The sequence below is a fragment of the Lepus europaeus genome, chromosome 2 (assembly GCF_033115175.1).
Source record: "Lepus europaeus isolate LE1 chromosome 2, mLepTim1.pri, whole genome shotgun sequence".
NCBI classification, from domain to species: Eukaryota; Metazoa; Chordata; class Mammalia; order Lagomorpha; family Leporidae; genus Lepus; species Lepus europaeus.
Window position 1 is genome coordinate 132,590,304 of NC_084828.1, and position 26,543 is coordinate 132,616,846.

Sequence of the window (26,543 nt, forward strand, 5' to 3'; positions counted from 1 at the left end):
TGACAAAGGGCACTTGATAAGAGCTAGATATTTTTATCCCCATTTTACAGATAAAAGAATTGAAACTCAGAGAGGATAAAAGAACTTGCCCAAGGGCACATAGCCCCATAAGTGGCTGACTTGGGCTAGGTTCTTCTTTCTTTAAATCCTGTGCTCTTTTTCGCTTCTCCTTGTGGCCTTGGAATACTTCAAAAGAAGTGTTGCTGGAGCTGGCTTTACCGATTGTAAAGAACAGAAGGAAGCTAAATATAAATCAGCCTCAGAGAAAACTTTGCTTTCAGTCAAGGCCAAACATGAGCAGCCTTTATTAATCCTTAGATAGGAGTTTCCTGACACATCTTATGCATGTTCTCTTTTGTCATCTGTTTCCTTAAAAAGAGGCCTTGGTCCTAGAGCAAAAGACAGAGACTAAAATGTCCCATCTAGCTGAAAGCCCCAGAGACAAAGGATAAACTAATGTCATGCTTCTCCAGGCTCTGGGCTCCAGGGGCCTAGGGAGATGAAAAAAGGGGGTGTTCTTCTCCCTTGGCCTGCGCTCCCAGGTAACACATGATAAAGAGGCCCTTGTCTCGTGACCGTGCAAGTGGTCCTCGTTCCAGCCTCCGGGTACACAGCTGGCGTCACAGCTGTGGCTGCCTCTTCCAGTCTTCCAGGGGCCCCTAATTACCGTAGAAGACACCAAAGCCCTTGACTATGAGGTGTGAAACAATGTAAAGGCACTTTTTGGTGAGTTTAACCATCGTTGAGGGTCAGTGTGTGATAATGGGAGCATCAGGATCATCTCTAACTACCCTTCCTTCTGCTCTGCGATTGTGGGCGACTTACACCAAAGGACCAGTGAGAAACTGAACTTTCATAATTTTGGTGCAAAAGGAGAGGCTCTTAAGATTTGTGAGCAGGCTCTGAGGAGAAGGCGTGTGGGACTGGAAGAAAGAAATGTGTTTCTGATAGAGAGGAGGCTCTTGTGGGAGCCAGGGATAGGGGTTAAGGACAAGCTGGGTTTAGGAGAGCCCACTAGTTGGGTGGGAATGCGGGAGCACTTTTGCTTGAGATAAATCAAAATTTTTTGTTCGACTGATCTGCATACATATTTTTAAGCTCTTTCAAATTCATGGAAAATGTGAAGCCTGAGTCAGCAGCAGTTGCAATGTCCAGAGAAGTTTTGTTTTGTTTTTTGTGAAATTGGTGCTTCTCCCACATAAACATTACAAATGAGTAATGTATACAGGGATGTGCAGGGGCTCTTGCGCTTAAGCTATGCAGAACACGGCAAACTAATTGTGAGGAGGGTGTGAAATCCTGTGAAAACCAAGAGTCTTTGGCCAGGAATGGGATTTTATTCTTATCTTCATGTAAAGCAAGGTTTCTCAACCTCTGCGCAGATGGACATTTTGGGCCAGATAATTATTTGCTGGTGGTGGTGGTGGTGGGGGGGGGGCGGGAGGCAGGGGCCTGTCTTGTGCATTATGGGCTGTTTATCAGCACAGACGCCAGGAGATCTCCCCCCACAGGACGATCAAATCCATCTCCCAAACACTGCCAAATGATCTCTCAGGGCAGTGATGGGAGGAAAGTTGGGGGGAGCAAAATTAGTCCAAAGGAAACTATAAAATATGTAATTGTGGTGAGTAAGTTGCTTTTCAGGAAAACACTGAAGACAAAGACAGCTGGCTTTAAACCTCTGTGCTAAGGCCTCCTTTTTAGCAGGTACACATTTGCTTCTTCCAGTGCCACTTGCTTTCTCCTCAGTGCCCACTGATAGACCTTACATACATAGAAGAATACTTCACCAGTTAAGGTTGCCAGATTTAGCAAAAAATACAGGATGCCTCATTCAGTTTAGATGTCAGATAAAGCATGAATATGTTTTCAGTGTAAGTCCATCCCATGAAATATTCAGCACGCACATATAGTAAAAATTATTTGTTGCTCATCTGAAATGCACATTAAGCTGAGAGTGCTGTATTGGACCTGGCAATGCTGGTTATCACAGGGTCTGTTCTCATATTCAAGTCCCTCTATATCCGGGCATCATACTGACCAAACCTCACACCCACTCTTCCCTCACAAGAACATCCCAAATAGGCTGATCCTCTGCCTCTCCCCTACTCAACTCCTTTATTCAGTACCTCTGTTGCACATTTGCTGGTTCTTTTCTCTCTCTCTCTCTCTATATATATATCTATATATATATATCTATATATATATATACATATCTTTTTTTTGACAGGCATAGTGGACAGTGGACAGTGAGAGAGAGAGACAGAGAGAAAGGTCTTCCTTTGCAGTTGGTTCACCCTCCAATGGCTGCCGCGGCCGGCGCTCTGCGGCTGGCGCATCACGCTGATCTGAAGCCAGGAGCCAGGTGCTTCTCCTGGTCTCCCATGCGGGTGCAGGGCCAGAAAATCAGAGTATAATATAATGGTAAATTCATCAACCAGTTCCTTTAAGCAAAGACACTCTACTGTTGCCATTAGAAAAATTTTTCTTTTAAATGAAACCAGACATTCTGAGGAAATTCCTAAAACAGATAAATTTTGTGCTTTGAGCATTGTTTGCCTTAGTGGCTAGTAGCCTGCATGGCAGTGAGGCTGAGGCCTTGCTACTCCTGTTATTAGGCAAGGACATTGTGACAGCTGTGATGGGTGTGTGCATGGCTCTGCAATTGTCTACCTCCTAATCACAATATTTATTCCCTTTGATTTTTATGTTTATCTCTAATCCTGGCATTATATCTGGAGTTGTGGCTTCTACCTTGGTGGCTCATTAAACAAAATTTTCTTTAAGATGTAATATGTGTGGGCTGGCACTGTGGTGCAGTAAGTTAATCCTCTGCCTATGGTGCCAGCAACTCATATAGGCGCCAGTTTGAGTCCCGGCTGTTCTGCTTCCGATCCAGCTCTGTGCTATGGCCTGGGAAAGCAGTAGAAGATGGCCCAAGTCCTTGGGCCCCTAAACCCAAGTGGGAGACCTGGAAGAAGCTCCTGGCTCCTGGCTTTGGATTGGCCCAGCTCTGGCTGTTGTAGCCATTTGGGGAGTGAACCAGTGGATAGAAGACCTCTCTCTCTCTCTCTCTCTCTCTCTCTCTCTCTCTCTTTGCCTTTGCCTCTGTAACTTTGCCTTTCAAATCAATAAAGAAATCTTTAAAAAAAAAAAAAAAGAGGTAGTGTGTGAAGTGCCACGGGACTGGAAGGTGTTAGAGTTTAAAAGTGGGTTTCTATCATTTGGTCACATAGAATAATTGGAGTTACTGTCTTCTCCTGATTAGTGAGTATGCTTCCATCAGAAGAATGGGCCAGAATCATAAAGACTAGGAACTGAGCAGGGAGTCATCTCTGCTAGCCAGAGGAAATCCTGAGCAATGTCTAGGGGCAAAGGTAATTATGGTGTATTTTATGGGCTTCCTAATGTTTTCTGCTGAATGTTCTTCTGCAAGATAGTTACGAAGTACTAGCACAGCATAGGGCCACAGAAATGAGTGTGTGTGTGTGTGTGTGTGTTTGGATATTGGGCAACCTAGAAAATTCTTCAGAAGTCATAGCTCTAGACACAGAACTAGCTCCACTACTAGTGTTGGCTTAGCCAAAGTTTCTTGTTTCAGTTGGAAAAGAAGAAACAGAACCAGATAATTTCTAAGCTTTTCCCAGTTATACAATTCTATGTCTCCAATGCAGAACGATGGTACAAGACTCATGCTGTGTATCAGCATCTTTGTGCAGTGTGTTCTGCTTTCCATTTGGTTCATCTGGGGACTGGGACAAGACACGTGGTTGGATATTCTGCTGGCTTCCTACTTTTCACTTCAAGGTGGCACTATAATATTATTATTTATAGCAGAGTTATGTAGGTGTCTTGGGGATAGGAAGGTGAGCCAAAAAATGGGTTTTATGCTTAGCAAGTACAGCAACATAGCTAGGTTTGGGGATCTTTTCCATTATGTCTCCCAGATTTTATTTTCCTCTGACAATAAAGAGGGCACACAATTCAATGTGTTATGCTTTAGATATTTGGAAATGTTAATATCCCAACCCTCTTTTTCTAAGCTTTAAAATTTCCTTGGAAGATGGTGATAACATATTGGAGAAGTCTACACTGAGGCACTATACAGGTTTATGAAGCCACTGGAAACTCATTGTGCATTTTGCTTTATTTCTTTAAACAATACAGAATGGCTACAAGCAGTAATGAAAAGCACTTTGTGTATAAAATGACCATATTGTCCTGGGCTTGTATTGCTCTACTCAAGCTGGATTTTCTGGCAATATTCTTTATAATCTATGTAATTACTTTTCCTGTTCTTTTACTTCACTGGACTGTACATTCCCTTCTCTGTCTTTCCTCTGAAGGTTGCCTCATGATATGAGCAATTTTGAGGCAGTCTACATGTGAGATCTCTTGGAAATGAAGCCACATAAATTTTTATCAGGATTCAGATATCAAAGGATTGCTGCTTATGTATGTTCTAACTTGGCTGAAAATTCTAATATAAGTACAAATCAATTTCCTTGAATCTACAATCTTATTCTCCTTGAAGCATTTTTTTGCTGTAAATGTATTCTTATAAGATTTATAAGTATAAAGAGAAATAAAAATCATATGTATGCCAATGGTGAGGCCAAATCCTGTGTAAGACGACATCATAATGTATCCCATAAAAAATGCTCAGTTTTCTCAGTTATCTATAATGTAGTAAGATACCAGAAATTCATCTTATTAATCCTTTACTACCTTTGCTTTCTGCAGCAGGGACAGCTTTCCCTACCCAAGAATTAATATAGAGGCATTAGATTTGGATGGAAAATTCATCTTTCTAGATGAAAATTTAATTTTTCCCCTTGAAATCCTCATCACAAATAAAAACTGTGAAAACTCCAATATCTTTCCCTTTGAGAGACTCAAATTCTCTTTTGACTCTACATGTACTTGTAACTACACCGTAATTATAAGCTTATTATACAAAAATATGCTTTGGAAGTAAGTGAATTGGAATTATACAAGTAAGAAAAAGTTGAAAGGATTTCTAGGAACTCAAAAGATTAAAGTTGCTTTGGGGTGTCAAACTGAATTCAGATATTGAATGAATTAAGTAATCAAATAACATTCACTTTAAGCCTTACTAGTGGCATTTAAATATTTCTTTTATGAAACCAGGCAAAACTATAGAAAAAAACTATTTAAAAAAGTTTTTGGAAATTAACTTAAGTCATTGAGTATTATGTAAATCTAATTAAATTTTGCATTTTAGTCATGTAACATTTTTATCATGCTTTGGAAAAAAGAAGTAGCATGCCTTCTTCCCTGAATTTATTAGTTTGTATTAAAAGAAACATTCAGGATAAAGTTATTTTGTGGTTTGTGCTTTTATTCCTTTGATAATATATTATGAATATGTTACTTTGATATCTTTATGTTTATTCTAGTGCTTTATTATTTGGAATTCAAAAACAGGGTCCTGTGTTGTGGAGCAAGGGTTTAAGCCATCGCCTGTAATGCACACACCTCATGTGAGTGCAGGTTGGAGTCCTGGTTGCTCCATTTCCAATCTGGCTCCCTGCTAACGCATGGCAACCCAGATGGAGTTTCAGGCTCCTGGCTTAAGCCTGGTCTAGCACTGGCCATTGCAGCCGTTTTGGGGAATGAACTAGTGGATGGAAAATCTCTCAGTTACTTTTGCCTTTCAAATAAATAAATAAATAAATAAATAAATAAATATATTTTAAGGAAAATTCAAAAACAATTTTGAAAGACTAGATTTTACTATTATTTTCCTTTTTTCTTGATTTTAAATAAAGAAGCAGTTCCTAGGGAAGAGTCTTGGTGACTCACATTCTGCTTGGAACATTTTATCCCCACTAGAGACACAAATGAATTGGCCCATTAAATTGGCTGACTCTGAGTCTTGGGTCTTCTCCTGAATAAAATTCCCATGGAAGGCAGCAGGGATTATTCATGAAATTCCCAAGACAGAACTTATTTGATTCTTCTTTTTTTTTTTTTTTTTTTTGACAGGCAGAGTTAGACAGTGAGGGAGAGAGAGACATAGCAAAAGGTCTTCCTTTTCCTATTGGTTCACCCCCCCAAGTGGCCACTATGGTCGGCGCGTGGCAGCTGACGGCGCTGCGCTGATCCGAAACCAGGAGCCAGGTACTTCCTCTTGGTCTCCCATGTGGGTGCAGGGCCCAAAAACTCGGGCCACCCTCCACTGCACTCCCGGGCCACAGCAGAGAGCTGGCCTGAAAGAGGGGCAACTCGGACAGAATCCAGCACCCCAACTGGGACTAGAACCCGGGGTGCTGGTGCTGCAGGCGGGGGATTAACCTAATGAGCCACAGTGCTGGCCTTGATTCTTCTTTTATTAATGGATCATTTGTAGACTTTTTGGGTAATCCAAATACTAGGATATTATTGTATGCAGTGAATGGCAACAACGCTATTTGATCATTAACATGCCTTAAACTTATTCCCCCCAAAATAAAAGATACAAAATCTTGGGGGAGTAGCTTCATTCCAAAGAACACTTTGAGCCTTTGTGTTCATATGATCTTTTAGTATTCATGTCTAAGGCTTAGTACCTTGCAGACTGGATATATTAATCATAGTTACATTTCATGTGTTTTACAATTTTAATTTTGATATTTACATTACTAATTTATTAGTATTTAGTTATTATGGCTTTTTAATTTTCTCATGTGGTTCAATTTAAATATACCCACATGAATTAAGCAAGCTGTATACTCCTCCTTCCTCTCTTCTGGTTGCCAACACTCTAGGATACAAAGGAGACACTGACCATACCTCTCTTGCTGTGACTGCGGGACTGTGAGCACCCATTGGGAACACATACTGAGCATAACTGAAAAATTGAAATGTTTAGTGGTCTAACTAACATTGTTTTCTTTCTTTTTTTTTTTGGATACAGATAGGGAAAATGGGAAGGGTTTTTAATATGTTTTTGCTAACTATTATCTATCAGTTTTCGAGAAGAGTGGGCTATTTTTCTGTTTTTGCTCTTCACAAAATGTTTACAGCATTACATGTCTTATTTGGTCCCTGAAAGACTGAATCTGACAGCACAAAAACATTTGCAGCTTTTAAAATTACTAGATCTTCAGATTTATGCATCTAGGTAGGCCAAATATCTATGTCATTGTCTAAGTACAATACTTTTTTTGACATAACTGAAATGATTTAAATCTTATATTTGCTCTTTTACATCATTGGCCTCAATTTCTGGCAGCCAAATATTTCATAAATTGAAAAATATTGTTTGAAGTATTCAGATCTGTTTTTTAAAAAAATTTTCACATTGATTTGTAATATTTTTTCATGTGAATTGTTATAAAAACTCACACTATTTAATTGCTCATGTGATTATATGTTGATCGTCCAACAAAATTGCTAGTTGTTTTGAGTAGAGGTACTTAAATTTCTTGGTGTTATGCTCTATATCTAGTAAAGACTGAGTCACATCATTTGGTCACTGATTAGCTTCTGTTTCTCATCTGCTCAGGCAGTGAACCATTTTTAGGATCTCATGGCTGTATCCCTTATCAGTCAAATGAGGCAAATTTCTAATGACATCTTCTAAACTCTGAGTGTCAAATATAGCTCAGAATGACTTCACCAAATTGACTCTGCCAAAGATTATGGGTGCAACCTAAGGAATTTTGTCTATTACCCCAATCACCTGAAATCATCCTGTGCGTCAGTATTGTGATGATGCCATAGGAAATGGAACTATTGTCATTTTTGAAGATCAGTGAATGAACCAGAGGGAGGTCCATTCCTTGCATCAAAATACTATATCTTTTAGCCATTATATACAGCCATCCCACAAATCTGTAATAATTTTTCCACTTCTACTACCAAAAATTAATAAAAGAACTTTTAGGAAGTTGTTATTATCTTTTTTTTTTTCTGGATTAGAATTTAAACGTCTCACCATTGGCATGCCACGTGCGCCGCCGTCATGGCTACTTACCAACTCAGCACTGTTTGAAGGGAGTTTGTAATCATAGGAGTAAGGGTAGAGCAGCAACTGGGAGTACGAGTGGACTGTTAGATATGCCTTGATGGTGGAGAGATTTTTGCGGATGAAATTGGCCAGGGCCTTGGTCTCTTTTTCAGATTCAGGAGCAGATCCACAGTACGTGTCATCACAGGGGCTTTTAGAGGCTCCCAATTCTGAAAGAATATATTGCCAATGACAGACAATGACCTACCACAGTTCTGACAGGGACTTTTCAAGCTTGCAAGTTAGGGAGTTAAGAGTAAACCGTTTTTCATGCGAGCCCTTATCGTCATCTTCAATTACACAGGTATTATGAAGTATGTATACATTTAGTCACACGGTTAGGATGATGTGTTTTACCTAACATGGTAAGAAGTTGCATGTAACATCGCCGAATAGTCCTTATGTAATATTACACAATGAGACCATTACAGGGCAAGAAAATGAATATTGATAATGGGGGCAAACTATCTCCACAAGAAATGCTCTATCACTGTGATCATTCTTGCATCACAGTTGTATTTAAATGTTTACTAATTCAGTGGCTCTCTCTAGACATTCATTAGACTAGATTCTCTGGGTTGTACATGCTGTGAATTGGAGGATTACATCTTGTTTGTTCAGTCTTACATTTCCATCATGTGGCACTGCTAGGAAAATGGCTGAGTGTCTGACATATTTTTGTTGAATGAATTAGTAAACAGTTGTGTGTGCCTTTAGAAAGTTAGAACTCTAAGACATACAAGTTTGTAGGTTTTCTTATTTTACACACTGCTGTGTTTTTAACGTATTTTTCCTCTTAAATTTTTCAACTGATGTATGCAAACTAGTCAGTCAGATACTTACTGCACCAACCAGCATCAAAATTTCTGTTGGGATCCACACCAACACAGGTAGTTCCTGTCTTGGTAGAGCGGGTCTTTCTCCACATTCGGTTCTGAAAGTGAATTAGGTAGTCAGGACAAGTATGATAGAAAGCGGTTGATTTTAATTTCATCAGTCCTCCTCAGTCTTGGTTCATATACCTTGGTCCAGGTGTAGATGTAGCCATCAATGTTGACCACAGGAAGGACATAAAAGTCTAACTCGTTGAGAAGCTTTGTCGTGAGAGTATCTTTTCCATAGTTGCTAACAGCCTATATGTGAATGACAAAGCAGAATTTAATGGAAAATGAAATTTACAGTGCTGGTAAAATTTACATAGATGAGATGAATATTGGCTTTGATAATGAGCACAATGTCCCTTACTGAGGTAGACAACTTCAGCATTTAAACAGCTACAGCAATTGGCTACTGATATTTTTGTTCAAGACTGTTGTCTCCAATTCTTCTCTGCTTCCAGCATACTTCTATTTCATCTACAAATAATTCATATACTTACTGTGTTTGATTCTAATGTTTTACTCTAAAGATGAGCAAAGATTTAATAAGGTTAATGGCTTTCAAATAACATAAATATTAGCTTTCTTTGAGATAAAAACTATGTAACTTTTTTAAATTGTTTTTTTTTTTTTTACAGGCAGAGTGGACAGTGAGAGAGAGAGAGAGAGAGAAAGGTCTTCCTTTGCCGTTGGTTCACCCTCCAATGGCCGCCGTGGCTGGCGCGCTGAGGCCGGCGCACCGCGCTGATCCGATGGCAGGAGCCAGGTGCCTATCCTGGTCTCCCATGGGGTGCAGGGCCCAAGCACTTGAGCCATCCTCCACTGCACTCCCTGGCCACAGCAGAACTTTTTTCTAGAGGTAGTGGGATATGAGCATAAATCCTAGTGCTAGTAAATAAGGAATGTTTATGAGAGAATATGCCTGTTCCTGATGATATATCAACTATAAACTGGGTTATTTCCTATGAAACTCGCTATAGAAGATCTTACTAGAGGGAGATTCGAGCTTGCAAGAATGAGGCTGCCTCCAATGATTAAGTGAGCCCACACCAACGGATTTGGGGCAGCTCTCACCAACTCTTCAAGCTGTATAATGATGGGAGTCTCCTTCTTCATCCTCTTTCTTGAGGAGGAATTCCTGCTAAGGGACCAGTTCTCCCTGTTAAGTAATGTGGGCATTTTTCTAAGAGTGAAGGACATCATACCCATTAACTCTGTTCCCTTAGTTACAGCCCCTCCATTCCCAATCATGTTCAAATGAAATTAAATCCTTCTGTGGACTGGCTGGAATAAACTTTACAATGTAAAAGTCTTCTGCGTGTGAACAGTTCTTCTATACTCTTTGTGACTCTGTACTTATACATGTATTTATTCATGAAAATTGCACACGATAAAGCCTGTGCTTATTACATTGGGGAGTTATCGAACCATATATACTTTGAAAAATTTATTTTTATTTATTTTATTTTATTTATTTTTTTGACAGGCAGAGTGGACAGTGAGAGAGAGAGAGACAGAGAGAAAGGTCTTCCTTTTTCTGTTGGTTCACCCCCCAGTGGCTGCTGCGGCCGGCGTCCGCACTGATCCGTAGCCAGGAGCCAGGTATTTCTCCTGGTCTCCCATGCGGGTGCAGGGCCCAAGTACTTGGGCCATCCTCCACTGCACTCCTGGGCCATAGCAGAGAGTTGACCTTGAAGAAGGGCAACCGGGACAGAATCCGGTGCCCCAACCAAGACTAGAACCCGGTGTGCCGGCGCCGCAGGCAGAGGATTAGCCTGTTGAGCCGCAGTGCCAGCCTATTTATTTACTTTTAAAGCCAGAGAGACAGAGACAAAGAAATTCAGACAGTGAAAGACAAGAGAACTCTCATCACTGGTTCACCCTTTGAATGCATTCAACAACCAGAGCTTGGCTAAGTTGAAGCCAGGAGCTAGCAACTCCATCATCTCTTCCACATGGGTGGCAGAGACCAAGTACTTGAATCATCAACTGCTACCTCCCAAAGCATGCCTTAGCAGGGAGCTGGGATGGAGATCAGAGCTGTGATTTGAACGCATGTGCCAAACAGTGGCTTAACTGCTAGGCCAAACATCTGCCCCCAGAACCATATTCTTTAAATGGTTTACAAGTTGGCAATAATGGTAAAATCCAATTCTCGCCATTCAAAGGGCACATGAACTATCCACTGAAGTGAAGCGATGCCACTGGATATATAACATCTAGAAATCAAGGCCATAGCAAATAAATACAGAAATGGTTCATACAAGGAAGTTTTGTTGTGTATTATAATATTTTTATGTCTTTTAAAGCAAATAAATGTTTTTAACTTCAATACAGGTTTTAAGAATCACAAAAGAGCTTAATAATAGTACAGGTTGTTGCCAGCCACTCTTCATCCAGTGTTGCCTATTGTGACCATCTCATATAACCACAGAACAATCATCAATGTGAAGAAAAAAAATTTTTTTTTGGCTTAAATGATAGACATTTATTTCTCACAGGCCTGGAAGCTCAAAACCTGAGATCAGGGTGTCAGCCTCATTTTCTTCTTGGCTTGCAGATGTCTGCCTTGCCCCTGGGCCCTCACACAACAGAGAAAGACCTCTTCCCATGTGAAGAAATTAATGTGAGCACAATCCTATCCATCCTGTGGACTTTATTGAGAGTTAGCTGGTTTTTCCACTACTAGCCTTTTTCTGTTCCAGGATCCAATGGTAGGATCCTACATCGCAGTTGTCTTAGTCTCCTCTGCTCCGTGGGAGTTCCTCATCTCTCCCTGTCTTTGGTAACTTTGACACCATGGAAGAATACTGCTCAGGTTATTTGGCAGAATGTCCATCAGGTTGTCTGTCTGATTTTTTAAAATCAAACTTTTCTTTTATGAGTAAAGAGAGGTCATGGAGTTTGGGGAAAATATGACAGGTGTTATTGTGTCTTTTCAGTCCATAATTTTAAGGGGTACATGGTATTGGTATGTTTTATTTTTACTAGTGATGTTGATCACTTGGGTAAGAGAATTTCTGCCAGGTTTCTCGACTGTTAACTTTTCCCTTTGTAGCCAATGCATTTTAGAGGGAGCTATTTTCTAACTGCAAATATCTTGTTTCTCTTTAAATTTTATCTTCTGATTTACCTGAAGTGATATTCTCTCGGTGATTTTATATTTTACTCATTCTTGGTACATATATTAGTCGTAATTCTTCTGCAAGAAAGAATTGTTTCTTTTCTCTTTTATTTATTGATTGAATTATTATTTATATCTGTGTCAGCTCATGGATATTTAAAAAGTTCAGTTTTTAAAGAGCTTTGCATGTATCTTATCATTGTAATTATACATAATGAGAAACCATATCATTTAGAGTAGGGACTACCACACACTTTTTCTTTTATTCTGAAGTATATTATAACGATGATCAAGTTGATGGTTTATTCACAACAGTTAACTTTTTTTTTTTTTTTGCTTTGAGAGACAGAGAGACTGAGGGAGAGACACATACACACAACTACACACGGAGATACAGATTGACAGGGTGAGAATTCCTAGCTGCTGGTTACTCCTCAAATACCTGCAAAGGCCAGGACTGGGCCAGTCCAAAGACGAGAGGCAAGAACTCACCCTAGGTCTCCCACACTGGTGATAGAAACTCAGTTACTTGAATCATCACTTGCTGCTTCCCAGGGTCAAGGTTTGGCAGGAAGATGGAACTGGAAGAAATATCTAACATGGGATGTGGGTGTCCCCAGTAATGTCTTAACCACTAGGCCAACACACATTACCTTTGAAATGACTGATCCACTATACTTGCTGTTAGTTTCTGCACCAAAGGTGTGTAATACACTAATAAATTTGAGTGGAATTCAAATAAAGAACATTTTCAAGCTGTTTTAAAGTCTTGTCTTATAAAGGTCGTGAAGTAAATTTTCAAAAATAGGAACTTGGAATTATGCACACTTCTTTTTTATGTTATTTTCTCTTATTTTAGCCAGGTTATAAGAAATGAATTGAGGGGTCGGCGCTGTGGCGCAGTGGGTTAACACCTGGCCTGAAGCGCAGGCATCCCAGATGGGCGCTGGTTTGAGACTTGGCTGCTCCATTTCCCATCCAGCTCTCTGCTATGGCTTGAGATAGAAGTGGAAGATGGCCCAAGTCCTTGGGCCCCTGCACCTGCATGGGAGACCTGGAAGAAGCTCCTGGCTCTGGCTTCGGATTGGCACATTTTCGGCCATTGCGGCCAGTGAGGAGTGAACCAGCGGATGGAAGATCTCTCTCTCTCTCTCTTTCTCTCTCTCTATCTATCCCTGCCTCTCCTCTCTCTGTGTAACTCTGACTTTCAAGTAAAATAAATAAATTTTAAAAAAATAAAAAAAGAAATTAATTGAAATAAAAAATACTTTCTACTTCTCTTTGCCAAAGATTACTCTATATACTGACCTCTTTCACAAACCACTGGCAAAATGCAGGAGAAATCCACTCTCTGGCGTGAAAACCACAGTCTATGAAAACAGCAGGCTTATTTGATTTAGCTCTGCCAACCTATTGCAAACAAAAAGAGAAGGGAAACTGATTCATCACATGGTATTCAGGGGTTAACATTTACTACCTTCTGGATGTTGTACTCAACAGGTGAAACTTGACACCAGCAAGAGATATATCCCATGATTAAATTAAAACACAATACTAGCACAGTGTGCTCTTGCCTCTAGACACTCACAATGTTTGAGCTCAGGGCTTACATGGTTGTTTATTATTTTTATTAAGCTTGACAAGCTCATATTTTCAGAACATGCTTGATTACCCAGTCTAATTGTACTCACGTGGAGGTTATTTTCAGCTGCTATTATTGGGTGACATGACCAAGACAACTGGATGAGTAATTAGAAGTAATCATGATTGTTGCTAATCCTGTAAGAATTTTTCCTTCTCTCTGCTTATTCCTTTTTTTATTTCCTTCATTAGAATTATACGACAAAAATGGTGTTAGAGGATGACAGAAACAAATTGTTGATACATGGTGTAATGTTGTCTGATAGACATGAAGTTTATGAACCTCTTTAGCAAATGGATTTGCCAACAACAGCTGGGAGAGAAGAATTTCATCAAGGTAGATGATCATTTACATTGCTTACAGGAATGTGGCTAAATTTATAGGACTTCTCTTATTTTATTGCATTTTTTCTTTTGAATAAATCAAAATAATGATTTAAAAATCCACATATGATAAAAGAAGCTGGCAAATCTGTTTGAGTCCCTGGGGAATATAGGAAAGAAAAGAGTTATAACAATGCTTGGGATTAGCATGTCTGTGAAACAGATGTTAATGTGCTCAGATTCATTGATTTAAAACCCTCAGACCTGGCAAAGTCATGGTTAAAAACGATTACCTTGAGGAGGTGAATAGAGCGCCCTTCAAATGTAGTTCCGATGACGCTGCTAGAGATGAGGTTTGGATTCGCAGCAGCCACTTGTTTAATCCAAGCCTCTATCTACCAAACAGAACCATTCTTGGATTAATGGGATGTCTTGGTCCGGTACTGAAAACAACATCTTTCTAAATGTGCGTGTCATACCGTGTCCCACTTGTTGTACTTCACGTAACTGTGTCCAGTCGCTCGGACGTGGCTATCGAACTGCGCCTCCAGCACATGTCTCAGGTTGTTTATCAACACCCTGCAATGAGTCAGAGTTAGGTGCTGTTATGAACACGAGTGTGGTTCTGCAGGGAACATACATGGAGCTCCAGAGTCCCTGGTTAGTAGATGGGACAGCACATTCTCCAAGGATTCTCAGTGTCCTCTGAGTGTACCTAAAGACCTTCAACCTGAGCTGCCCAGGGGAGGTTCTGCTCATGGGAGGGAGGGAGTCGCTGAGAGGGATACTAGAGTGTGAGAGCAAAGCAGCCTCTTTCCTGGACCAAACTTCATGTGTTTGCATGACCTTAGACCGTGAAATAGGAAAATGGCTTCCCCTGGTGCCTGGGACCCTCTGGGTCAGGGCCTTGGCTTCCATCCAACAGTGCGTATGTACTTGAGGCATGTATGGATTTCTTCCTCAGACTTTTCCTAATTTTAGCACTAACAGTCCCATGCCCCAGGAACCTATTGATTCTGGGTAAATGGAAATACAAGATAAGTGGTTACCTTGGACTTATTTTTGAAAACAAATATCTTGATGACTGGAAATTCAGAAATATTAACAAGTTGAAGATATATTAGGCAAAAGAATATTAGGTTTAAAGAAATGTTTTCTACTTTCTTATCTTCTGACTGGTTTAAAGTACTCTAATAATGGTTCTGTAGTGAGTTAAAATGACAGTTGGCGATCACATCATCGAGACCTACGTGTTTCTATAAATGTTCAGTTGAAAGTTCCTAAAGCTTGTAAGATTGAAGGTGCACCTGTGCAAGACTTCATTTCGCTTTGCTACGTTGAGTGGGAGTGTGTTTGGAAGGGGCAGAACAGTGTGGGCACTCAAGTCCTTGGTGACAGCACTGCATATTGAAGAGACTGGTTTGCAGAAATTTTATTACCCATAGTCAAGCCTTGAAAAGGTTTTATCTGACACACAGAGAATTGCAGCCACACATCAAAAGTCTGCTTTTCATCCAGCTATCCCAAGGGCATTCTGATGAAATCTGTCAGGGACATCCACTGAACCTTCTCCTGGCCACTCCTTCCTTTGGTGAACTTGGCTGTGCACTTGTGTCCATTTATGGAAAATATAATAAATTCATAAAAATGCCTCCTAACAAAATGCAAATAGTGTTTTAGGTTCTTAATTGTTTTAAGGGAGTATTAAAAAAAAGGAGTAGATTTAAAGATTTATTTTGTAGAAAGAAAATTTTCCATTGAGCTGCCATCAGTGCTTTGTTAGTATTCTGCAGAGGCTGTAAATTACCACAAACATAGTGGTTTAATACACCATGAATTATTTTACACTTCTCTAGGTTAGAAGACCAGTGCAAGTCTCACTGGGCTTAGACCAGGAGTCAACAGCCTTTCTGGAGGCTCCAGGGAGAGTGGTTCCTTGTCCTCCCCAGCTCCTAGCAGCTGTCTGCTTCCCTGGCTTGTGGCCTTCCTCCTCCAACTTCAAAGCCAGCAGTAGCGATCAATTCCTTCTCACACCCAGTCACTCTGCCTGCTCTCTGCTTCCTTCTCAACTCTCTTTTTTCTTTAATAAAACAAAAAAGGTTTATTTATTTACATATTTGAAAGGCAGAATGACAGTGAGAGAGAGAAAGAGATATAGACAGAGACAGGGAGATCCTCCATCTATTGTCAAATGGCTGCAACAGCCAGGGGCAAACTAGGGTGAAGCCAGGAGCCAGGGGCTTCTTCTGGGTCTCCCACGTGGGTGGCAGGGCCCAGGCACTTAAGCCATCTTTCACAGGTGCATTAGCAGGAAGCTGGATTGGAAGTGGAACAGCCAGCACTCGGATATGGGATGCTTGACTCACAAGCGGCAGCTTAACCTGCTGCATCACAACACTGGCCCCCCTTCTTCACTTTTAAGGACTTTTGTGGTTATGTTGTATCTATCTGAACAATCCAGAATAATCTCCCTGTTTTAAATCAGCTGATCAGGGAATTCAGTTCCATCGATAACCTTCATTCTTCTTTGTGATGTAGCATAACATATTCAGATGCTCTGGAGTTTAGGATGTAGATATTTTCAGGGGACTCTCATTTTGCCTGCTACAATGGTTATAGTAAGTATTATAATTATATCCAACACCTAAACTGAATTGTTAGGAGATAGGGTAGAAGCAGAAGGAATCATGGACTAGGAACCAAAAGATCAAGGGACAGTTTTATCTGACTTGTAAATTAGTTTTACAAAAAATTCATTTATTCCTGTACCTTAATTTTGCAAGTTTTAGAATGGGGCCATGTGCTTAGTAGATATTCAATGTCTTCTTCAATTCTAAAATGCAGTGACTTGACTCAAATCCGTTGGCCTTAAAAATTTATTTGCCAGCTAACATCTTCATAAACAATAAGACAACATGAATGAAACTAAAGCCTAGAATAAAGGTAGTTTAGGAAAATGATTTTCAAGGATAACTAAAAAATAAAAAGACAAATAAAATAAAACAAAGCAAGTAAAACAAAAATCTGGACATGTGGAAAAAAAAAACCCTAACAAACATTTAAGAAAATGACAATATTCAAATATCATCAATTTGAAAAAAATTCTGCCTTACTTATCTTATTGAATGACAAAAGACAAAAAATACAACCAACCAACCAAACAAAAAACCCAAGAGGAAATGGTAATGACATCCACTTTCATTATAAGAAGATTTCTCACTGTCAATGAGCAAGGAAAATATAATTTAGGTCTTGTGCCTTCTTAGTAGGTGCCCATGGGTTAATTGCTTCCAGGCATTCTTCAGCCTCAAGACTTTTGGAAAACACCTGTATCTAAGACCATTGTCCTGCCTGTCTCTGATCTATTAGGAACCAGTTCTGGGTTGAGAGGCAGCCGAGCTTCCAGAACATATAGCTACACTTTCATCTACACCCACTTCTCAAGTTCAAGTTGTTTAGGAGAATCAGTGACTATGTGAGGGCTAGTGTTTTATTTGGTACTAAGAAGAGACGTTCTGTTAGAGTTATTACTGTGTTAAATATTAAAGCTTTTTCATCAATAAGCAGGACAAGGCACCATAAAAACACAGTTAGTTAAATTTAAGATGACACCCAAGAGTAAAAGTTTCCTCTAGTAACTTACAAAAGCATCAGAATGAGGTTGAAATGTGGTGCTGCCTTTTGCCTGAAGGCAAGGAATTGACCTCAAATGATCCTTTCCAGCCTTATGATTATTTTATTTTATTAGATTTAGGACAAAGCACTACTTTAGCTAAATTACAAAATATTATTACTAAATAATGAGCTCCTATTCTAGAAGATTAAAACAATGCCTCTTAATATAATAGGGACTGCATTACAGCTCCAAAATACAGAGGCATGTGCATTATTTTACACTTTCATAAGCTCCTTTTATAGTGCCATCCAACTTCTTTTCTTTTCTTTTTTTAAACATGCAAGCAAATTAGATAACCCTGACTCCCAACAAAGCAAAGAACATGGTGTCTGAGAGGGCCAGGGAGACATGACTCAGTTTCATGCCACCTTCAGACTCCTGAGGTTTGGTCAGTTCCTGAACTGTGTGCCCAGGGCTATGAAAAGATACTGCTATGTGCATATGGCTATCCAAGGACACGTGCCAGTGTGACTCTGAAATTCACAGAAAAATGACCTTGTAGACCCTTAGCAACACTCAATCTCTCCCTGAAGAGGACGGGGAAAAGACGATCTTCCTGTGATTTATAGGAAGAGATTCTCTGGAGGGCTGTCCACCAAAGAGCTCTTTCAACTTAGCTTCAGTTGGAGATTCACACCAGGTGATTTCTAGTCTTTCTATCGCTAAGGGGCAACTTAGGCATTTAAAACTAGTTACTTTTCATTTTGCATACATTTTGAATCTTTTCCATGATAATTCAAGGTCTAGTTAAAGTTGCCAAATGATACCAGTCTTGCTGAAGAGGTTGGGGCCATGGAAAAAATCTGAAGAGTTATTTTGGTGGAAGTGTGCAGTAGATGGTTCCTGCTACAGCAGGTACAACTGCAAGCCCCTACCAGCAGGAAACTGTCTAAACACAGATTAGTTACCATATGAAGTGAAAATGGGATGCGCGGGAATTGCTTGCATTCCTGGCAAGGATGTTGCTCGTGTGTTTTTCCAAAATTTCTAGGGATGTATTATTATTTAATATTTAGAGAATTATAAGATTCGAATGTGCTCAGCAGTGAACAGAGAAGCAAAAATGAACAAGAACTTAGTCCTCAGGAAACATCCTATGTTCTAGATGAAACAGTGTTCATACAAGATTTCCTAAAAGCTTACCACTAAAAAAAGAAAGTGAATTTTCTACCAGCTCTGTAAATTTGGTTGGGAGGTGACTGGAAACCCTTTCACTATTTTCTGGTATGAATTGAATTAGGACATTGCACAGGTGGCTAGAATTCGACCCTGATCTCTGTTTTTCTTAAAGGATTATAAAGAAACCATCATTGTTGTGAACGCTGCTGAAGGCTCCTAAAGGCTAGGATTTTAGAAGTTCTTCCTGGTATAAGAAGAGCAAAATGTCATAGACATGAATCTTAATCACTTTTTGAAACTTACTGGGTTATCTTTTTGTTTTAAAAAGACAGCCAGCTCTTAAGGTCACATGTTGACACTTCCCGCAGGCAAAAGCAGATAGCTAAGCTATGTGAGGCATGATAATGGGGTTAAACATAACAGTTTCCATTGACCTTTAAAATATATATAATCTCTCTTTTTACAATAGGCAACCATAGCAGCATTCTCAGCAGTACTGATACCAATTGCAATTTATTTACATATTGTTTTATTTCCAGCTCTTTAGGAGAGACATTATATTGTTACACTGAAAGATTAAGGAAATTATCCTGTGTAACACAGTCAGGAAGTTGCAGAGCCATGATTGGAATCTGGTCATGTTTTTTTCCTCAAAGCATTTGGAGGTTGCGTTATGCCAGGCCACTTCTCTCGAGGGAAATACAGATATTATAGGCAACAATTTCGACATTTTCAATGGCACAAATGTGATTTTATATTTTTAAGAAGTGAAAAACAAGAGAACATTGTCTAACGTTAAAATTTTGTAGGTCCTATTTTCTTGACACATAATGAAGGGTTTGTGGCGGGGACTGCTGGATCAACGTTTGAATGCTCTTTTCTCCTTCCTGGTCCATGCCTCGAGTAAGAACTCTGCTTTGTACTAAGGACCTCAGTCCTTTCCTCTCCTGCAAGTACATCTAGGTCAGCAAGGTCCCTCCCGCTTCTAAGCCTTAGTGTATGTTCTGTTTGCTGACTAGAGGATGGCTTTTCATTGCCTTTGTCTGGCTAACTCCTCCCCGACTTGTAGCTCTCAGCTGAAGCTTTATTACCTAGGACAGACTTCCCTGCCCTCTAGACTTGGTCTATTCCCTAAATTCCTAGTTTCAAGTCTATTTTCCTTTAAAAGAAATGGGGCCATTTCTATCCTTTCCAGTATTTGATACACATGGGCACTCAGTACCTATTTCTTGGATCAACAGATGGACAACTGGCTCTACTTACCATCTTGAAAGAACTAGATAGACTAGCCAGATACTTAGGGAGAGTTGATATTGTGTGCTCAGCTTAGCCAACTCTACTCAAGGTCTTTTCTGGGGCTTTTCTCTCTATGCCTTCTACCACCACTAGAGATAGTGATAGGACCTTGGACAAAAAGACAGAATGGCTATTCAAACTGACTTAAGTTTTGCTCCTAAGTTAAAAGAGCATAAAGAGACATGGCTCCCAATAGGTCTAGTCCATCCCCTAGAAAGAAGAACTGGTAAGATTTGGACCTAAAAGTATGTCCAGAGTCGCCATTGGTTTGGCCTGCTCTCTAGTTCAATCCACAGAGCAGTAGCAGGTCAGATATTTGGCTGAAGGTTTGGAGTTCAAGAGTCAAAACCATTTTCACTAGAGGTGTAATTAAGCACAAAATTTGCCAGTGCAGAAGTGTTACTATTTGGGACCCAGGACCAGCTATGCCATTATCTACTTGTGGAGCTGTAAAGAGTGCATGCTCTTGGTCCCATTTTTACCTTCCCAAGGTTATTCAAAGGCTCTGACACAAGGAAGATAACTTGAATGGCTATTGAACATAAACTTACTCATATTGTAGTTCATTCTGATTCAGAAAGTCCTCCACAGCGTCAGTATCTTCTGCAGCGACACGAAAGTCAACTGTACTGTGAGGTCTGATTTGTGTGACAGAATCTGGTTTCCAGAAGTCAATCTGAATAAAAATCAAAATATACCATATTGGACTCCTGTAATTCAGTGAGTGTATCACCTGAGAGCTCACAAATGCTCTGCTCCTTTGAGTTATTTTCCAAATCCATGAAATTTCTTTGAAATACTTCTTTTGAGTGAACAAGAGTTAGTACCAAGTGGTTAGATGTCAATAGAAATATTTACAGATATACACATAACCTTGATTATCCCCCAGCATGAAGAACATATAATTATTTCCCATATTACTAGTTAATTGCAGTATTCCACAACTGCTCTTTTCTATGTATTGATTTTTCTGGAGTACTTGCTTGTTGCGATAGCAATGTTTGTAGTAATGAATTAATATGCTGTATAAATGCTATTGAATTAACTACAGCCGTAAAATATAGTAGAGGGAAACTGAGTTTTCCCTTTTACTTTTGAATAAATTTGTCTTAGGAATTTTTCTTGGGACTCAATTCTGCACAAGTTATTGTAATGTGTGGAACCAGGAACATCCTGAAGTGTGGAGAATACATCAGGAAGAAAAATGGTATTTCCCACAATGAGTATTCTGGCACTGCAGTGGAAACAGAATACTCCCAGGGACCTAATATTGAACTGATGTTTTCATTTATTCATCCAGTATTATTGAGGACCTATTATGTGCTAGGCCTTGAGCCTGGAATGAGAAGTCTATTTGTGGGAAAATCAAATAGGGCTTCTGTCTTCATAAGGAGGAGGGATTTTAGATAAAATTAGGCACAAAATAGCAGGATAATGTATTTGATGATTCCATCAGTTGTATTTGTGATATGTGCTTTTAAACATCTCCTTTCTATGAAGAAATATTAGCCAGAGTGTATTGCCTCTTTGAGGGTAACTGATTTCTTGTTCTTCCTTCTGCTGAGAAGGTGTCTACAAGTCCGAGGTGAGTCCAACATTGGGCCTTTCTCTGCCCCAGTATCTCACTCAGTCCCTGATTAGATGGCTGGGGGCTAGTCTCAGCTGTGGTGGTGACATTTGTGACCATGGCTAGGGAATTTGGAGAGGAGTTTAGACAGACTTAGAAACTGTGCAGCAAAAACCGATGAGGTAAAATATTAAGAAAACTCAATTTCAGATACACAGATCCAGAATCCTATGTCCTATCTTGATAATCTTCAAATGGTTGTAGAAGTCCAGGAGGTACTATTAGGACACATGGCCATAGGGAATGTCAGAACACTGAGATTCCATTCAGAGGAATTCCAGGAGAAAGATGTGATTGTGGTTGTCATAAAAGGGTTGAAAGGAGAGAGCACTGATGGTTGGATAAGGGCTGGGAATAGGATGAGACCTAGTGGGTCAAGGACGAGAGGGACAAGGTAAGAGGTTAACTGGTAGTAGAGGCAGTATAAGAGCATGCCATAGTAAGAACAGAGAGAGCAAGGGGCTCGTGAGAAACCATAGCTCAACTACACTGTGTAGAGAAGAGGAATGAAGATAAGCACATTCTAAAGAGAAAGCACATTTTTAAAGTTAGCTCTGAATTTATGTTCCTAGTAAATACCTGTCATTCCAGAATGAGGTGGAAGAGGGAAGCAAGCCTTTATTACAGACACAGAGGTTTAGACTTGGTAAGTCATGCACACTTCTTAGCACCTGTTAAATGATATTCTTATGCAAATATCAACTTAACCAGCCAACTGACTTACAACTGAAGAATCCCTTCTTACAATATGTCATAAAACTAGCACAAAAGCAAGAAAAAGTAAATCAATCTTCAATTATTTCAGGAATAAGATTGGCAACAAAGGTTGGTGCTGGGGATCTTTGGTTATTCACATGCACAAATTTGTTTCTTCACATTGCATTTGACTCTTAAGTACTGCATCTGATAGACTTTTTATTTATCTTGAGGAAAATTTTCTTTTTGTGGAGAATGAAACATCTTCTACTCCAGACCTAATTCCAAGACAATATGGAGGAGGAACTCATTGGTGCAGTGGGAATGAGGAAAGTATTGGAAGGTAGGAACCATGTTACTCTAGGCATAGAGCCAAATGTACCTTACACTTCAGAAATGCACTATTCAAGGAGGTCCAGAGAAAAGACAGTAGGAAGCTTAATGGTGAATGTCCCCAATAAAGCAACAAGTGCAACCCTGATTGCAAGGAGATAAAAGAAAATCCTCACTATCCAAATACAGATGAAATAGGAGAGGATGCTAGAGCACAAGACGGTCACAGATCTCTCCACTACACCTGGCTCTCAAAAGGAAATCTTCAAAAGCTAGGAGCAAGGACCCCTGGCCACGGATGGATACAAGGACTGGATGCCCTTGGAAGATTTTATCAGGAAGGCTACAGCCTAGATTATGGTGCAACCACACAATTGCTAAGGTTTTTGAAAATCTTCCTTGCAATCTTCTTGGAAATAAAAAGAATAAAGAAGAAACATGTGTCCTACTACTTGGAGCCCAAGCATAACTTTTGCAGCTGTAAGAGAGAAAGTAGCCCATTAACTCTTGGTTAACTTTTGTCTTTCCCAAGAAGGAAGCACACTGTCTCCTGTTTTTCTTGTTGGGTTGGGAGGTGAATTTACCATCGAGATAAGTGAAAAATGTGTCACATGTTATGATTTAAACAAAAACAAAAAGACCTTCTTTGGAAAGAGAACAATGAGGCCTAAGGGATAAAGAGGCATCTATTAATTATAAATTAATAAATTTACAATTTATTAAAATTGCATTAAAATTAAATTTGTTAAATTATTAAATTAAATTTATTAAATTGCATTGAAACCCTAGACCTAATGATAGTAATGATATCAAATGCTTATTTAATTCTTGTTATTTTTTCTAAGTGCTTTACTTATATTATTCTTTTAAAACATGGCAACAATCCAATAAGGTAAATAGTATTGTCATCATTTTACAAATGAGGAAATGAGACCGAGAGAGGTATACCAGGTCCATTTAGCAGATGGTAGGGCCAGGGATTGAACCCAGGAAGTGTGAGTCCAGATTCTGCTCATGATGATCATAAAGTGCTGAATTTCAGGCGACTTTAAAAAATGCTGCAGATGTGGTGGTTGCAGAATTTTCTCAGCAATCTTGGAAGAATCAGAGGTTGAAGGGCTCACTGGGGAGTGGAGGGGACAAGTCTTGAATTTCACAAATGGGAAAACAGGTGAAGCCCAGAAGCAGGAGCTCCCAGGGCCTGGCATGATTTAGCAAAGCTGCAGAGTAAACTGGAAGCAGATGGATTGTGAATGCTCAGAAAAAGAGGCTGTGATCTCTGTGAGCCAGCATGGTTTAGAGCAAGAATAAGTCAGGCCTAATTAGCTTCGTCATATTATTGGAAGAACCTGCTAACTTAGTAGAATGCTGAATCTTGATACCAGCAAAGTATTTGATGAAGTGGCTGCACTGGTTTTCTTCTTTTCAAGCCAGTAAGTGGCCCAGTGTCAGCGCTATGGTAATATCCCACTAATTTAGAGTAGTTGAATAAACGTACCTGAGGAAAAGCAGGTTAATGAATCTCTTTCAGTGCTTAATACTGCGTCTGGCACTTTGGACATTCGTGATAACTATATACTGGAAGAGTGAGCCTTGAAGGAGGACTCTACTTCTGTGCTGACCGCTGAGCCACTCATATTTTTCTTTATCGGTGACAAAGATGAAGGTTAAGAACCCATGACTATCAAACTTGCTGACGTTATAAAGTTAGGGGGAAGACATATTTTTCTGGATGTCTGAATAAGATCTCAAGCTGCTGAGATAGGCTATCGAGATAAATTTTAGTAGCAGAAATATAAACTGTTTTCTTTAGCTTAAAAAAATGAATAAGGCAAGTGCAGAAGGAAAGATCACTTGCTTGAGGGCAGTTCTTCTGAGGAAAAAAATAACCTAATGGCTTTGAACAAAGATTTCATATAAGCTAAGAGTGTTCTATGACTGTCAAAGATGCTAAAAGGGATCTTAGGACCCCAGGAATAAATGTCTGCTTCTGTAGAATCTATCAATCAGAAAACATCAGAGGTCCATTGTCAATTCTGGTAACTGCATTTTAAAAATAGGAATATAGACAGAAAGACCAAGCTGTATCTAGAAGTGACCAGAACAATTGAGAGTCTGTAAATGAGTGCTAAGAAAAATGAGAGACAGCCTAGGAAAGATGAATCTTAGAGGTAGAACAACGTTTAGCTCAGCTAGGTCTAATGGGTCACAGTTAGAGAAGGCAACTTTCAAAAGGCTCCATACAAGGAAGAAAACCCTTGGAATGGTTGGAAGGCAAATGGGCTGTTCTGAAAAGTAGTGTACCTGCCATCCCTGGAAGTGCTCAGCTGTTACTAGGGCTAGCAATCGGGGATGTTACTTCAAGGGACAGAAGAGATGGAATTCCAGATTTGATTGGAAGGTTGGAATAGACTATTGCACATTTTCTTTCAAGGATAAGCCCTGGGTCTGCAATTATGACACTTTCCACCTTCTTCCTTTCTCCACACCTTAGAAATTAAAAGTATAGATATAGCTAGACAGATATTTAGGGGCTAGGAAATAATTCTAATTTATATATTCATTAAAGAACAGCATTGCCCAAGTGAAACTGTTTGTGGTCAACAATATCTTACTGCCACATACTACATATTTAATAAAAAAATACCAGTTCTCACCCCATATTTAGTGATTTATTTTTTTAAAAAAGGAGCATAGAGATTTCAGTTTCTTATAAACAAAGTTACTTTTTTATCATTACTTCTTATCTTCTCTCCCTGCCCCTCCAATATTATATCTTTAAGGGGACTCAAATCAAGGTCATGAAAACTCAAGCTGTTTGATTTGGAATGAAAGAAAATCAAAAGAACAGATGATACATGGGATGTGGAAATGAATTTTAAGTTGGATGAGAGCCCAGTTTTTCGGTTATATCCAAGTTGGTCATTTTTCTCTTTTGCTTTATAAGGGAAGTGACTGCACAGTGGATGCTCTGTGACCTTCGTGACAGTTCCACTCATCCAGGTGTCATGCTCTGTCAGTTCTTTCAGAAGCAGCATGGATTTATAATACTATAGGGCTTATGGCAATCTAATGTAGACAGAAAAAAGAACGTATGGAGCTTCTAAATGGTTCCCAAGCCTGAACTGTTATGAGTTTAGTTCATATTTCATGTCTTTCTTCCTTTGGTAGAGTCACAGTACAATCAAAGATTTTAAAATAGGTGCTACTTACCTGGTTGGTGCTGGCCAACTCTTGTATTAAGTTGATGTGGGTTTCATCTTCAACACTGACACGCAACACCTTCTCACTGAATGGTGAAACAGATCAACGCAAAAATTTAAAATTGGTCACAGGTGCAAATTTTGGGAAGGAAGAATGAGTCGCTCTTTAAGGAACTGCTTACTTACCCTTCAAAATGCTCGCCAGAATGGTGAGCACATGCCAGGGCCACAGTCACCAGAACCAGGAACACCAACATTGTCTCTGACTAGGAGTGTGGGGTTGGTCTCACCTGCTTTTATAATACCGGGTGTTCTTTGCTTTCTTTCCTGATTGCAAATAGGCACTATCAGCCTTGATTAGTGGGTTTCCTGGCACTGTTGCCTAAATAGCTGTGTAAAGTCTGAGGCTATCATTCTCAACACCTGTGGAAACAGCAAATGATCTCAAGTCCCACCTATTAAAGTGGGATATCAGACCTGAATAGTCTGGGAGTAAATAACTTCTTTTTAAAAGATTTTATCTATTTATTTGAGAGGTAGAGTTACAGAGAGAGGAAAAGACAGAGTGAAAGGTCTTCCATCCACTGGTTTACTCCCCAAATGGCCACAACA

General features: G+C 39.6%; 1 protein-coding gene across 1 annotated transcript in view; it reads right to left on the reverse strand.

The window, feature by feature from the left end:
• The window catches only part of CPB1 (carboxypeptidase B1), a 32,568-nt gene extending 6,380 nt beyond the window's left edge, over positions 1 to 26,188 (reverse strand). The window contains exons 1-9 of the mRNA XM_062178592.1: positions 26,118 to 26,188; positions 25,942 to 26,017; positions 20,624 to 20,748; positions 14,461 to 14,560; positions 14,275 to 14,376; positions 13,325 to 13,426; positions 9,037 to 9,147; positions 8,858 to 8,948; positions 7,982 to 8,184 (exon numbers count right to left, since the gene is read on the reverse strand). Of these exons, the coding sequence (XP_062034576.1) occupies positions 7,982 to 8,184; positions 8,858 to 8,948; positions 9,037 to 9,147; positions 13,325 to 13,426; positions 14,275 to 14,376; positions 14,461 to 14,560; positions 20,624 to 20,748; positions 25,942 to 26,017; positions 26,118 to 26,188 (981 nt within the window). The remainder of the gene's footprint in view (positions 1 to 7,981; positions 8,185 to 8,857; positions 8,949 to 9,036; positions 9,148 to 13,324; positions 13,427 to 14,274; positions 14,377 to 14,460; positions 14,561 to 20,623; positions 20,749 to 25,941; positions 26,018 to 26,117) is intronic.
• Between the last annotated feature and the right edge of the window lie 355 nt (positions 26,189 to 26,543).